Here is a 13,855-nt window from a genome sequence, read left to right as displayed (position 1 = left end):
TTTTCAAATATATAAAAAATATTCTTATATTTTATATTATAAAAATTTTATGTTAAATTATAATATTTTATTATATATAATTTTTAAAATATATTTTTTTATATTAAAATATTTTTTCTTGTTCATCCATATTAAATATTTTAAATATTTTATTGTCATTTTATACTTATGAACATATGTCAAAAATTTTAATATTAATTTTAATTTTAATTATTTTAAATAAAAAAATTTTCAGTTTATTATTTTGTCAATTTTTTATTTAGAAAATACTAATTAAGGTCTAATGTTTTTTCACATATTATTATGTTAATAATAATGTTCTTTTTTTCATAATATATGATAATTTCAAGTAATTCCTGAAAAATTATTATATGAATATTAATATATCTTTTGCAATAAATTTTTAAGTAAATAAGATTAAGAAAGTCTTCAGGTTAAAGAAATATTTTCTCTATTTTAAATAGAAGAAAGACTTAATAAATAAATTATTAAAGAATTTACCATATTTTTTAAATAATAATATGAACATACTTATGTATTAAAATTATAATATTGTCTTTTAACAATTTATTTGTAATTGATTTTATTATTTCTAAATAATATCTTTGTGAATAATTCTTTTTATTTAATATTAATAATTTTATAAATTTTTGTTTTTTGTATTTTTATTATTCTATATATTTTAATGCTTCATTTTAAAAAATTTTTTGCAAAATAATTTAAATGTATTTTAAATTAATATTTACTTAATCTAATTATATTTTCAATATTATAATTTTAAATTTACGAAGTTATATATTTTGTATTTTTAAAAAAATGAAAGAAACAGATAATAGATAAAGACAAATTTAACAAAGATTTTTTAATAAAATAATAAAATATAATAAAATAAAAAAAGAGTTTTTTTTAATAAAAGCGAATTCAAAAAATGTTTATTTCAATTCTGTTTGAGATTAGAAGCTATTCGATAAGAGGGATGTTATGCGTAGTCTCTTAACTGACGTATTATAATATTATGATAGAGTGGAAACATTATCAAAATTTGATTGCGCCATCTATCAACTATTTTGTAATGCTATATAGATCATATCATCGAATAGATGGCGTTATTAAAATCTCTCTGAGCATTGTAGAATTGAGAGTTCCACTCTAAGCTGGAACTAAGTATTTAATAGAAGGCAAACCAAGAATTGTCAATTTAAATTGGTAGATATTGAAACAAAATGCTTATTTACTTTTTTTACATTTTCTACTCCATAATGATATTTTTATTTTCTTTGCATTTTTAACTTCATAATATTAATATTATTATACGATATTAAAATAATGTTATTATAATATAAAACAATAAATGCATAATATCATTAGTATTATATTTACTTTTAAGATTTCTTTTATTTGATCAAAACAATAATGTACCATATATATTTTTTTATGCCAAATTAAATATTTTTTTCAATGATACTTAGATTAAAATAAAAGCATAAATTATTTTATAAATTACATAAATTAGTAATCAGCATTAATTCATTTTGAGCGTATGAATTTATAAAGTAAATCATCTTCAAATTGTCATAAATAATATACATATAGAATAATGAAAGAAGAACAGAATTAAAACGAGAATTCATTTATCTCTTGATTACAAAAGATATTTCTAAATGTAAGATAAGAAGAGCAACGCCATCTCGTAAATACTTTACTATAACTTACCTATAGAAAAATATTTTTGATTGCAAAAGATGGCACTAAAGATCAATTCTTATCTTATTCCTATTCTTTATTTATTCTCCTCTTTTATATTTATGTTTAATTTTGAAGATGGCGCTGATTGCATAATTTCACATATCTTTTTATTCCTTATCAGTTTTCCTTATTTAAATTTATTATTTTATAAATCGATATCGATGATGTTGAAAATAACATCAAAACTTTAAAATTTTAAAACGTTTTGATAATAAAAAATTATCGAGTAAGAATATATTATTGTATTTTATTTGTGATTTAATTTTAATGCATTATAATTTATATAATAAATAATATTAAAAAATTTTTGGATCTAATTAGATTCTTCGGTATCGAAAAATATGATAGGTACGCTACTGTTAGAGAAAGCGCTAGTCACGACAGTGACACAAGTACTTAGAATATATATATATATATATACGTGAAAAGAAGATGAAACGATTCTAAGCGTGATACGATTACGTGCTTTATGCATCGATGTGCATTCATCGTGCGGTGAAAACACATTTTTCTCTCATATCTAGTTTACAAAGTAATCTGTAGTAGATTAATATTTTACATTCTAATTTTTCATTTTAAAACTTTCAAACCTATTCAATATCAAATTTCTTATATTTGAACGAAAACTTCAATTCTCTAGATCAAAAGATTATTAATAAATATTTGGATACTCATATATTTCTTTATAAAAATTTTTAAAAACATTTTTTTTAATTAAATGATTTTTCATTTTTTCAAATCTTTCTATAATGCAATATCAAATATATATATATAAAATTATGATATAATTAGAATGTAATAGAAAGACAATAATCAACTATAATTTGAAACAAAAAAAAAAAAAAAAAGAAAAAAAAAAGATTAGTCGTTTTCTTTATAATGAGATTCTTTGTTTATATCAAATAATTGCAATTTTAAGAAAAAAGCATGATTTCTATGTAATGTAGTAGTATTTTCATATTTTCATACGACAATTTAACCGGAGAAAGTTTCATTCACATGTTCGAATCAGTTGGAATCGGGTCACACAGAAAGAATACACTACATTCATGCTCCGTTCTCGATTACACATGTAATATTGCGAAAATTACATTTTATGGCGATTATTCTTTTTTTTTTTTTTGCAAAATTATAAATTAATGAATTAACGAGTCAATTATCATTATTATTTTTAGAAATTGAACGTTAATTGTATGCCGATATAAAAAAAGAAAAAAAATGCAGTTGATCGCTTTCCGAGATATTCAAATGTATTTTGAAATTTATCTTTATACTTTGAAATCAACAATGGTATAATACGGCTAGGATGTTCAACAGTCATAAAATTATCCGCGGGTGTATCTGCGTTTCCCACTTTCTCCACGAATCATCCGTGGACACGTTGTTACAATCATTTATAATTCTTGCTCATCTTTTCATTTCTAAACGATTTAACCAGTTCTAAAGCAGCATAAATAACGTGTCAGGAAATGGAGTGAAAGCATAATAGTTTTTTTTTTTTTATAAAAACATGGTTTTTTACAAATTGTTATTTATTTTTTTTTTTTTGAAGAAAAGATATTTCAATAATATGACACTTTATATTATTACAATGATCAATTTGTTATAAACAAATTTTAATGCAAATTACTAGCAATATTAGGAATATATATTTATCTATTTCATCGAATGCTTGAATTATAATCAAACTATTAGATTAATATATTATTAGAATAGAATAATATATGTTATTTGATTGAATATTTAAAAAATTTTTCACTCTTTCTGTATATGTAAACAGTCATTCTAATTTAAATAATATAATAAATTTATTGAGATCATGTATTTGTGTATATTTTATAAAACATTATATAAATTATCCATGATCATTTCAAAAGCGAAAAAAAAGAAGAAAGTATAAAGATTATCGCATACGTTTTGACATTTTTGAATAATTATTTTCAACATCAACAATAGAAAGAATGTAACTAGTAATACAAAAATATGAAAAATTTGCATTTCTTTGGTCCATAGATTGAGAACACTGATATAATCTGATATAAATTATTTTTTTTTTTAAATAAAAAAGATTGGATGTTTTTATTTTCATCAATAAATCAATAAGAGAAATTGTTCAATTACGGAAGTTAGAGATTGCATTTGTTACCATATTTCCTATTACGTAATTGTCAATAAAAAGATGCTTAGCAACACTTTCGAATTCTTGTTGGTAACAGCTATATCTAAGTTATTTCTTTTATCCTTTTTTCCTTCTATCCATGTCACATTGTGCCGATATAGATTTTTAACATCGAAATAATTCGTTTCGACTTTCCTTCAAAGTTTTCTTCGTGTAGATATATATATATATGTGGCAAACGAGAGAAACCATTTTATCTGTTCATTAACATAACAAACATTTATGCATTATTAATGTCAAATGTAATGTAAAACGATAAAAGATAGAAAATATTAAAATGCACGCACGTTGTTGATATAATACAAGGTCTGAGAATAAAGTTAGCGAACTCTGTGGTAAAATTACTACGTACTTCATTCCAGAGTATCATTGTGGTCACGTTCAGAGTAATCTCCTTGAGAAGCTGTATAAAATGTTCGAATCTTTTTCCTTTATCTTTGGAAACCAGAAGAAAATCATCAAAGATTAAGGTAAGGATGAAATTCCAACGAAATTGTTTTTTATCATCCAGAACTTTCGAAAACACATCATCATTCTAAAAAAAAAAAAAGAAGAACGATTTAATCTTTTATATAAATCGATTTATTACAAATAATTCTTTAAATGCATCACATTTTGTCTTTTTATAGTATGAAAAATAGAAGTGTTGGCAGCATTGAGCCAAGAAAATTTTCCGTCTGGCAATAATCGATATTTACTATTAGATATTTCCAAGAAAATACGAAACGTGCATAAAAACATCGATCATCTTATTTATTCGGAAAAAAAGAAGAAATAAGAGAGAAAAAAATGAAAAATGCAACATCTGATAACTTGAACAATCGAACTTCTCGAGAGAAATCATTAAGAATTACGATGATTTTTATGTAACGTATTAATGTGTTACATAACCTAAAAAATTGATTCTAAAATCTTCAATATTTTTACCACTTTTATGCTTGTTTTGGTTTCATTAAACATTATTTCTCAAAGATGTTTTACGAATACATTAACATTTTGAATAATATTTGAATTAATTATATTGAATTAATAAAATCAATATTGATAAAATATTCGACTCGCTCGATTTTTCTAATTGTTAAATTAATTGTCTAATTTAAAATAAATACGTATATTATTTATTTATTTAATATGGTACAATAATGGTAATATTTAATTTTATACATTTTATGCATAATGAATTATAAACAAATATATTGAGCCACGTAGAAAAGAAGTTGAGAAACGCTGGTTTATATTTGTACGAAAGATATATCATTGTGTAAAATACTCGGCAATATATTCATTTAGTAAAACAAGGTAAACGCGTCGTTAAAAAATGAAAAGAAGAAATATAAAGAATACATGATGCGTGCCATTCGTCGTTCACAATGTACAGATGATCTGCATAAGTATCAATTATGTGAAAACAGAAGATGTTAAACAGAAGATGTAAATTTTCGTGCATTGATTAACGATGTTCAAAATTGAGAAAAAAAATTTACTCTTTATTTTCTGTGATGCTGTAAGCAATTGCATAACAAATGTGCTCATGAATGCTGTCTGAAATTAATAATTGGTAATGATTATTTACGTATATTATGGTGAAAAAAAGAAAAAACAAAATTACATATTACAATAATACATATATTAAAATTAAATTATGATAAAGATGAAAATAGAAGATATAAAAGATATAAGTTTATTATGTTAGTATTTTTCACGTTCATTAACTATGTTTATCTTTCATATGTATGCATATAATTTTGACGTTAGATGATAATTTAATTTTATATCACATACCATTTGTTTTTATCTTTAACTTGACGCACAGTCTATAATATAACAACGTGTTAAATAGATATTACCACACGTGCGGGTATTCGAATCTATAAATGTATCCTAACATAAACATTTTTTTACATCTTAGTATTTTATTAACGTAAAATAGATAAATAATTAATAATGAATTTATAATGAATTTATAATATTTCTTTTATCTATTAAAATTTTTCCTGTTTGAAATAAGAAAAAGGATTATTCTGATCTCTGTAGAATTATAATAATATAATTATTTTAAAATAAATAAGTGTTATAAGTTATTAAAAATAACATTAACATTATTAACATTTAATTTTAATAATTTTATATAATCAAATCTCAAGATAATCGAATTTTATAAGGAAAAAAAATAAAATATTTGACTTATGTAGGTTATGTTTATTGCAGACGATATAAGAGAAGTGAAATATGTTTCTTTGTTAAATCACAATAGAGATAGGAACAGAATTAACGATGTGAAATTTCGAAAGTACTTATTACTTGCCTTTTAAATGAGTGTCGATAAACAAAAGACTTTCAACGCTTCCTTCAATCATTTTATTCGATGGCCCTTCATTGCGTTCACTGTCACGTATACGTATCCACCATTAACAAACATTACAATATGAACTTCCTCGATTCTTCTGATCAGTTGCTTCCTGTATACAGGTAACGACGCGTTCCACTGCGATCTGTTTTCGTTCATTGTACCAATTTTAACTTGAAAAAGAAAGGCTTCTTTCATTTTTTTCCACTTTTAAAGAAAATAATATAATTAGAAGAATTAATCGTTTTTCAAAATTAATTAATTAGTTAGTAAAGTAATAATGAAAAAGTATCAGTGTAATTGATATAAAAAAGTTAACCTAATAATATTGATGCATAAATTTCGAGTGTTGTTTATTAATTAAGTTGTTTTTTATTATTTTCATTTTTGAGAATGGCGATAGATTGATATTTGGATTGATTGTTTTTTTAAAATCTGGTAATGTCAGGATATAATTCTTCTCGAGTTTCACAATAAAAAAATGTTTGCATGTATATAAATTGCTACAAAGTATATGTTTAAAGCGGTATATTACGATTCATGGATCGTTGAATGAATAACATTGAATATGATTTTTCACATAATTTCTCTTTTTTGCATTAAATAATAATAGATTAATAAATAGAATTGATAATAAAACTGATATATGCTAGTGTTAAAATAACAATTATAAAATCAATTATAATTATCAATAATAATTATAAAGCTAATGAAAATAATTTTTAATTAATTTATGATTACAAAAAATTTTGTTCATTAGATATAACTTTAAAGTTTATTACTAATTTATTATTAAATTTATTATTAAAAAGTAATCTATTTACTCTTAAACATTGTGAATTGCAAAATAGAATTTCACTTTTATGTTTCGTTTTATTCTAATATATTCATTCCCATTTGCCACAACGTATTCGTAACGCCGTTATTTACACCGCTATCACACGACCGCGATTTACATCCCGCCAAGGAGAAAATATTTAATCGCCTTTCCCGAAAATCGCCTTTCCAATTACGCCGCTCCTGCTGAAACGAGCTACTTCGCATGCATCTCGCATGCGCATGCGCCAAATAACCATGTGTCCTTTTAAAAGCCAGTGAGAGTTCCACATTCAAAAACAGTCTTGTTATTCGTTCCAGGATTCGTCCGTACATACGTCCGTCACGTTGATGCAATTTTACCGATGCAGGGGAGGAGAAATGGAATACGAGCAGGAGGTGGAGGTAAAGAAGGAGCAGCAGGTGGAAGAAGTGGAGGGGAGAAAAACATTGCAAAACTTCGAGTTCGAACGTTGATCTCCACATTGAGATATACGCATACTGATTGAGTGCGTAAATGACGGATGTATTTGAACGTATTCATATATATATATATATATACGTATGTGTATATGGTTGCACGGATAGGGAAGAGTCGTACGGTACGAATCAAAGCTAGTTTTCACTTCTCCCACCAGATATTAATACTTTATATGAAATAACAAACAAATAAGTAATTCCGTATGACATACTTCGAGGTATAATTTAAATATTATAAATTGAGATTTTTGCAATATCAATATTTATTTCAGAATTGAAGGTTTAAAAATACTATCGATTTTATTATAATTTTTTATGTTAAGAATAAAAATATAAAATTTGACTTATATCCTTATTCGAAGAGAAAATTTATTATGCTATTGACACTTTTGAATTGTCAATTAATATTCAATAAATTTTTTACCATAGATTTTTAATTGTATATTAAATAACAAATTAAATCAAATTTAAAAATTTATTTATCGAATAATTAATCCTTACAAAATGACAATTTTTCGTATTCAATATTTTTATCAATTGTAATTTGATATGACAAAAAAACTTATTGTCAGAACAATCGGTACAGTTTTTCTATAGAGATACACATTGTTTATGAACGAAAACAATATTAAAGAAGTTATTGTGTGAATCAATGTAAACTTTGTCAACTTTAGCCATTATCATTTTAAAGAATACCATAATATAATCGCTGTTTTTCTCATTTATATTTCCTTCATTTCCTTTAAAGGCAATGATTAACCTGTTTTAGCAAAATATCATATCTCACCGTTATTTAGCATCAAACCAAGTCGCAAAATGCTAACAACTATCTAAAAATACGAAAAAACTCGTTTCACATTTTTCTCCGGCTACCGCCTTCCTCCCATAGATGAGCGGTATACATATACACATTTCGGTCTCGCCCACGGACGGGAATGTACACGTTATGCTGTTTAGAAAGTCCGACACAAGAACACGGTATATCTCGGTACCAGAAGGCATACCCATCGGAGAGGTAATATACCAAAAGGTTCAGTAACTCTTTAACAGGTGGTGGGGGTAACCCTAAGCTAGCGGTGTCAGACGGCGCTGCCCGCTCACTGCTCGTCGATTCGTCGAGCGATCGACATCGAGTGTTCTTGTCGATCAAGGGAGAGAGGATTTTCGAGATATCAAAACATTGAGGGTACCCAAACATCGCTCGTAATCGAGAAATCGATCAATCGACCAGTGCTCTAGGAAGAAGAAAGACGTTTTTAGACTACATACCGAGGAAGATGGAAAAGGATCAACCGGACTCCTTGGCAACTGTGGCAGTTGTCTCGGAAAAGATGGCACATCCGCCTCATAGTAATTACGCGCCCAGCGAGGTGTATTCTTCTACCGAACCGCCACCGGTAAGTATTCAGAATTATTTTTGTCTAAAATTTTTTTCTATTTTTTTTAGAATGATAAATTTGAAAATTTTAAATTTTTAGATTTGATTGAGATTATGAGTTATTTAATAAAAGAATGTTAAAGAATTAGGTTATAATAATCGTTGTGTACCGGTTGTTTCATCGTTTGTTGTCTTTTGTTTGTCATTTTTAAAAAAGAAATTTTTCGTTCTAATTTTATGTTCAAAATTTTGTTGAAATATGAATTTTTTTATTCTTCAATTTTTAAAATAAAAATTGGGGGACTTTAGCCAAATTAAAAATATCGAATCATAATTTTATTCATTAACGATTCAAGAAATTCATTTAATTATAAAATATTCGATTACAATCTCAAATAATTGCTGTAAATAGAATTCTTTATTGGGAAACAATCGACATATCAATTTACAATTTAAAAACGATTCGACGTGGTACGTAATTCCAGAACATGGAATTCTATGAATAATGATCTTATTGGTAATAGTGATTATGTTAATACGATGAATTATTATTTCTAAATATTTTGTTATGATTTACGATTCACATTATTAAAAATATACAAACATTCGAATGTTCTTAAATGATAATAAAAAATATAGCATAAATAATTCATAAAAAAAAAAAAAATTTAATAACTAACTAAATGAAATTACCCAGACAATTATATATAGAAATACGTGTAATTAGCAATTTTAATTTTTTTTTAGTATTTGCTTAGCATTTTCTTCTAGCATAGCGTGTTATATAATTTAAACATCATTATCATAGATCAGTGTTTTCCAATTCTTTTTGAATTGTCATTCTCTTATGAATATTCAAATTTGTACCTCTTTCGTAATTAAATAAACAAATGTTTGATCATAAAAGTGTTTAATATAATTTTCCATAATAATATCTCCAACATATCGATTGAATAAGTTTCATTACGTTAGATTTACGACTGCCTGTGTTTTTGCATAGCAAGGCCAATGCAATTGTCTCGACCAAGGTGTAAGAATATGCACAAGGACATGGATCTATGAATAAGTTCAAAATATCATTTCCGTTTAAGATGCTGTGATTATAACATATGCGAAAAAAAAAATTTTCTTGCTTAATAACCTTAAAATTACTTTTTGATTACAAAATTATATTAATAATCCTTTTTATATGCTATAAAAATTCCTTTGATATATTACTGTTATGTGTACATTCTGTTTTTCGTAAAAAAAAATTTGTTACCTGTAAAAAATTTTTTATCAGTAAACAAGAAGTTCATAGCTTTTAGCAAACATTTTTGCAAATTATTGCAATTGTCATTGCAAAATCGTAACATTTCTCTTAGAATCCAAACATCCTGTGTGTAATGTCAAAGTTAAAAAAAGTTTGTAAATGTAATGAATAATTATAAGTACATTGAATCGAATACTGTAGTATACTCAACAACCACTAGAGGCGCTAGCGTCGAGTTACTAATTGTTATGATATTGAAACATATATTTAAAATATTATTTCTTTACGTAACAGCTACATCAAACAAAAATTTATTTGCAAGATCAAGTATTATTATCGAAGATGTTAAATATTTTTATTTCCATTTATCTATCTGTGGCAAGATCTATTTTCTAATTAGAAGGATACCTTCCTTCCGAAGGAATTCTTATTTCGGAAATAAATGAAAAGAATTGCATAACACGAAGAATCGAAGAACAATAATTTACATAAGAGGCCGATTATCAGTTTTGCTTATCAATTTAAGTTTTTTATAAATTACAGGATAGAGGAAGACAGATCGAGATATATTTTTTTCGTGGAACGGATACGATAAATTACAGCTCGTACAAAAATCCGTTGTTTGATACATATTTCGAATTGTTTCATAAAAGAGTGCGGAAATCCGTGCGGCTACGCACTTCCGTGAAAGTTTCTGGATAAATTTAATTGCACAAGCCATACTTCCATACACGTACACTTGTTTATTTACTCGATCGATCGAAACTTGCACGTAAAAAACGGAAGTGTATCTTGTAAAACCTAACCTAACCTTGTCAAGTTTAGCATCTCGTGTAATTTCAGCAATATATATATATATATGTATATATATATATATTATTATAGCGAATGGATAAGGTTAATAGGCTGGAAACTGGTGTTTCGAGACTAGATATATCTCTCTTCGTGGAATGAAACGAGATGGCATGGGTGAAAGAATTTAATTAGTTTTAGAATTTAACGATGAACTTTCTCCGACAATGATGTTGGAATAATTATTATAATAATTATCGAGATAAGATTAATATGGAATACAAGTTGTTTTCAATAGAATTATTTTTATTATTTTATCCGATTTTAATTTTTATCTCCTCATGCTAGATTCATTTCGATACTTGAGAGAAACTTCGTTTCGAACGAAGCGATGATGTGTTGATTAGTCATAGATCGAAACCTGATTTTTTACGAAACTTTTGATTTTTATTCTATCCCGTTTAACGCGTTACGTCGAAAGTTTTCTTTTGAGGAATAAAAATTTTTACGCCTGGGAAATAAAACTTAATTTTTAATTTTTGATCGACCATCAAATGATCCACGATTACAGCGAATAGATTTTCCATTTTTTACGTACAGGAAATAACTTCCCAAGTTCTTTAAAGAATTACAAGAAAGGAAAATTTTTAAATTATCCGTTTGAAAATACAATTCCATTTCCAAGGAATCGGAGAGAAATGGATGATACTTGGATGACGCAAATGACTACGAATATCCATAATTCATGTTTACCGTATTCATGCGCATCCGTTTCAAGTAAATAAGCCCGCTGTCATTGATAAGTAATTTCTCAACGAGAAATCGAGAAAGACGTAGAATTAGCTTAGAATTAATATCGCAAAAAAATTGTAATGACCAACCGCGATAATTTTTTTTCAAATTTCAAAAACCAAATGATGAATAACGTTTCGTTTTTTCAACAAAAAATTAGAATTTCTTTAACCATCTTCCTTGATTAAATATTGCATTTTAGAAGATTTATAATTTGGAACAATTATCAAGAGATTAAATGAATTTATATTCGATCATACGTGACATTGGTTTCATTTTCAACGTCGTCGGCCAATTCTTCTCTCTCTCTCTCTCTCTCTCTCTCTCTCTCTCTCTCTCTCTCTCTCTCTCTCTCTCTCTCTCGGCCTCTCTCCATTCGTTCATTTCATTAAAAACTTTCTATCCGCTCGTGCCGTTCTCCGCCATTAGAAACTTCCATGGCTGCCGTTTAATCATTTCTTTTGTTTCTTTATTCCCAAAGATTGTTTTCGAGGAATTCGAACGTTGGCACAAAATTTTCGTCCTCGAAGAGGGGGGAGGGGGGGAGGAAAGAAGGCGCGTGTCCTGGATGACATCAGCGCGTATTTTAAATCGAAGGATAGATTTTTCGTGCGAAAAGTTGAGACAAAGGGGAAGGATGTACGCGCCAATAATGATTGAATTATTAATCGTGGATTAGAAACGATTTCACGTTGCTTCTATTATTCGAGATTTACTTTAGGGAAAATTTTCGAAGAAAAATTTCTTCTTGAAAAGATTTCGAGGTTATTATTTATTCGCGTTATTATTTAAACGAATAAATTCAACGGTGAGGATATATAAATAAATTAAATATTGTTACGATATATGGAAATATATTCTTTTTTTTTTTCCTTATGCTTCTAATTAACGAAATTTCAAACACTCGATGCTCGATCGATAACCACGGTACGTAAATACCGATCGGTACATCATCTCGTAAAATACTTATCGACGAATCATCGTATGGTGGTAAATACCATCCATTGAAAACATTTGTAAAAGATTTCACCTGCAGCGATGTAAAACTGCGTTTCTTTTTCAATCGAACCGTGACCAGAATCAACTATCGAGTCGAACGGAATTTACAAGTATGGAATTTAAATAAATCGTTGCATCGTAAAATTACTTAGCGATATATTTATCCACGCTTATAAATAGTCAACGAGAGAGAGAGAGAGAGAATCGATATTTGCTTACATATACATATACTTGTTATAAATTTTATTTTTTATAAATTTATTATATTTATTATTATATTTATTATATTATTTACTTATTATATTTATTATAAATTTTATTTTAGCTTCATTATCGGAACATTTTTGCGATCACGAGACAAAGCATAGATTTTATCCTCGAATATAATTGTTCCAATTTTTTTCTTTTTTAAATTTTCACCAATAATTATCATTTTCATCACGTTATATTCTTTTTTCTTTCTTCATTCGATTTATATTTATTAGATTGGATTGGCGACACAAGTTCGTCGTATTTTTCCCTTTCTCCATTCCCCCTTTTTCCATCAACATCGACAACAACGAAGAATAATATTTTATCGTCAAGAATTTAATTAAAAAAGGGGGAAAAAAAAAAAAAGTTTAAATCTCGAATAACTACGCGCACACCGTGCATGTCAACTATCCAAGTACGGAGACTTTAATGCCTGGTTAGCGGTTGCCTACAGGATAAAGTTAGGAGAGCACACGAACCGTAGATAGTAATCATTTCATAATACGGCCATCCTGCTATTATTTGAATAGCAAGTAATTGAAACTTGAATATCCTGCAATATTATATAACATATTCATTTACGATATATCCTTTCTTTCGTCACAGTCTTCTTTTTAAACTTTTACGATATTACTCAACCAATATTACAATATATGTATATATATTTAACGTAGGATAAAAGGATTCAAGATAGATAAATATAGAGGAAAAATACAATTTTTCATTTTTTTTTTAGAAGATGAGAAAATTTTCCTAAACAATTAATATATATATATATATTTTTTTTAGTGAAATATATTTATACAAATTAATCTGCTTTTT

The 13,855-nt window shown here is 26.4% G+C and overlaps 2 protein-coding genes across 2 annotated transcripts in view; both read left to right on the top strand.

Annotated features, from left to right (window-relative positions):
* Positions 1 to 3,925: 3,925 nt before the first annotated feature.
* On the top strand, positions 3,926 to 7,859 carry LOC102654804. The gene is made up of 3 exons (XM_006558622.3): positions 3,926 to 3,955; positions 4,192 to 4,395; positions 7,410 to 7,859. The coding sequence occupies exons 1-3, from the start codon at positions 3,926 to 3,928 to the stop codon at positions 7,563 to 7,565; spliced, it is 390 nt and encodes a 129-aa protein (XP_006558685.1). The 3' UTR covers positions 7,566 to 7,859.
* A 986-nt stretch (positions 7,860 to 8,845) lies between these two features.
* The window catches only part of LOC409852 (transcription factor SPT20 homolog), a 28,717-nt gene continuing 23,707 nt past the window's right edge, over positions 8,846 to 13,855 (top strand). Inside the window, exon 1 of the mRNA XM_393342.7 lies at positions 8,846 to 8,965. Within this exon, the coding sequence (XP_393342.3) occupies positions 8,846 to 8,965 (120 nt within the window). The remainder of the gene's footprint in view (positions 8,966 to 13,855) is intronic.

Source organism: Apis mellifera, linkage group LG1, assembly GCF_003254395.2.
Source record: "Apis mellifera strain DH4 linkage group LG1, Amel_HAv3.1, whole genome shotgun sequence".
Lineage (NCBI taxonomy): Eukaryota > Metazoa > Arthropoda > Insecta > Hymenoptera > Apidae > Apis > Apis mellifera.
Note: the sequence above shows the minus strand (reverse complement) of the source record. Positions and strands in the feature narration are given on the sequence as shown.

What these genes read in the sequence shown, in the direction of transcription:
- LOC102654804 (XM_006558622.3), top strand. Translation starts at nt 3,926, where the DNA reads ATGCTTAGCAACACTTTCGAATTCTTGTTG. An exon ending in ACACTTTCGAATTCTTGTTG is followed by an intron (nt 3,956 to 4,191) that starts GTAACAGCTATA and finishes GATAAAAGATAG; the next exon opens with AAAATATTAAAATGCACGCA. An exon ending in GAAAATCATCAAAGATTAAG is followed by an intron (nt 4,396 to 7,409) that starts GTAAGGATGAAA and finishes TATTCGTTCCAG; the next exon opens with GATTCGTCCGTACATACGTC.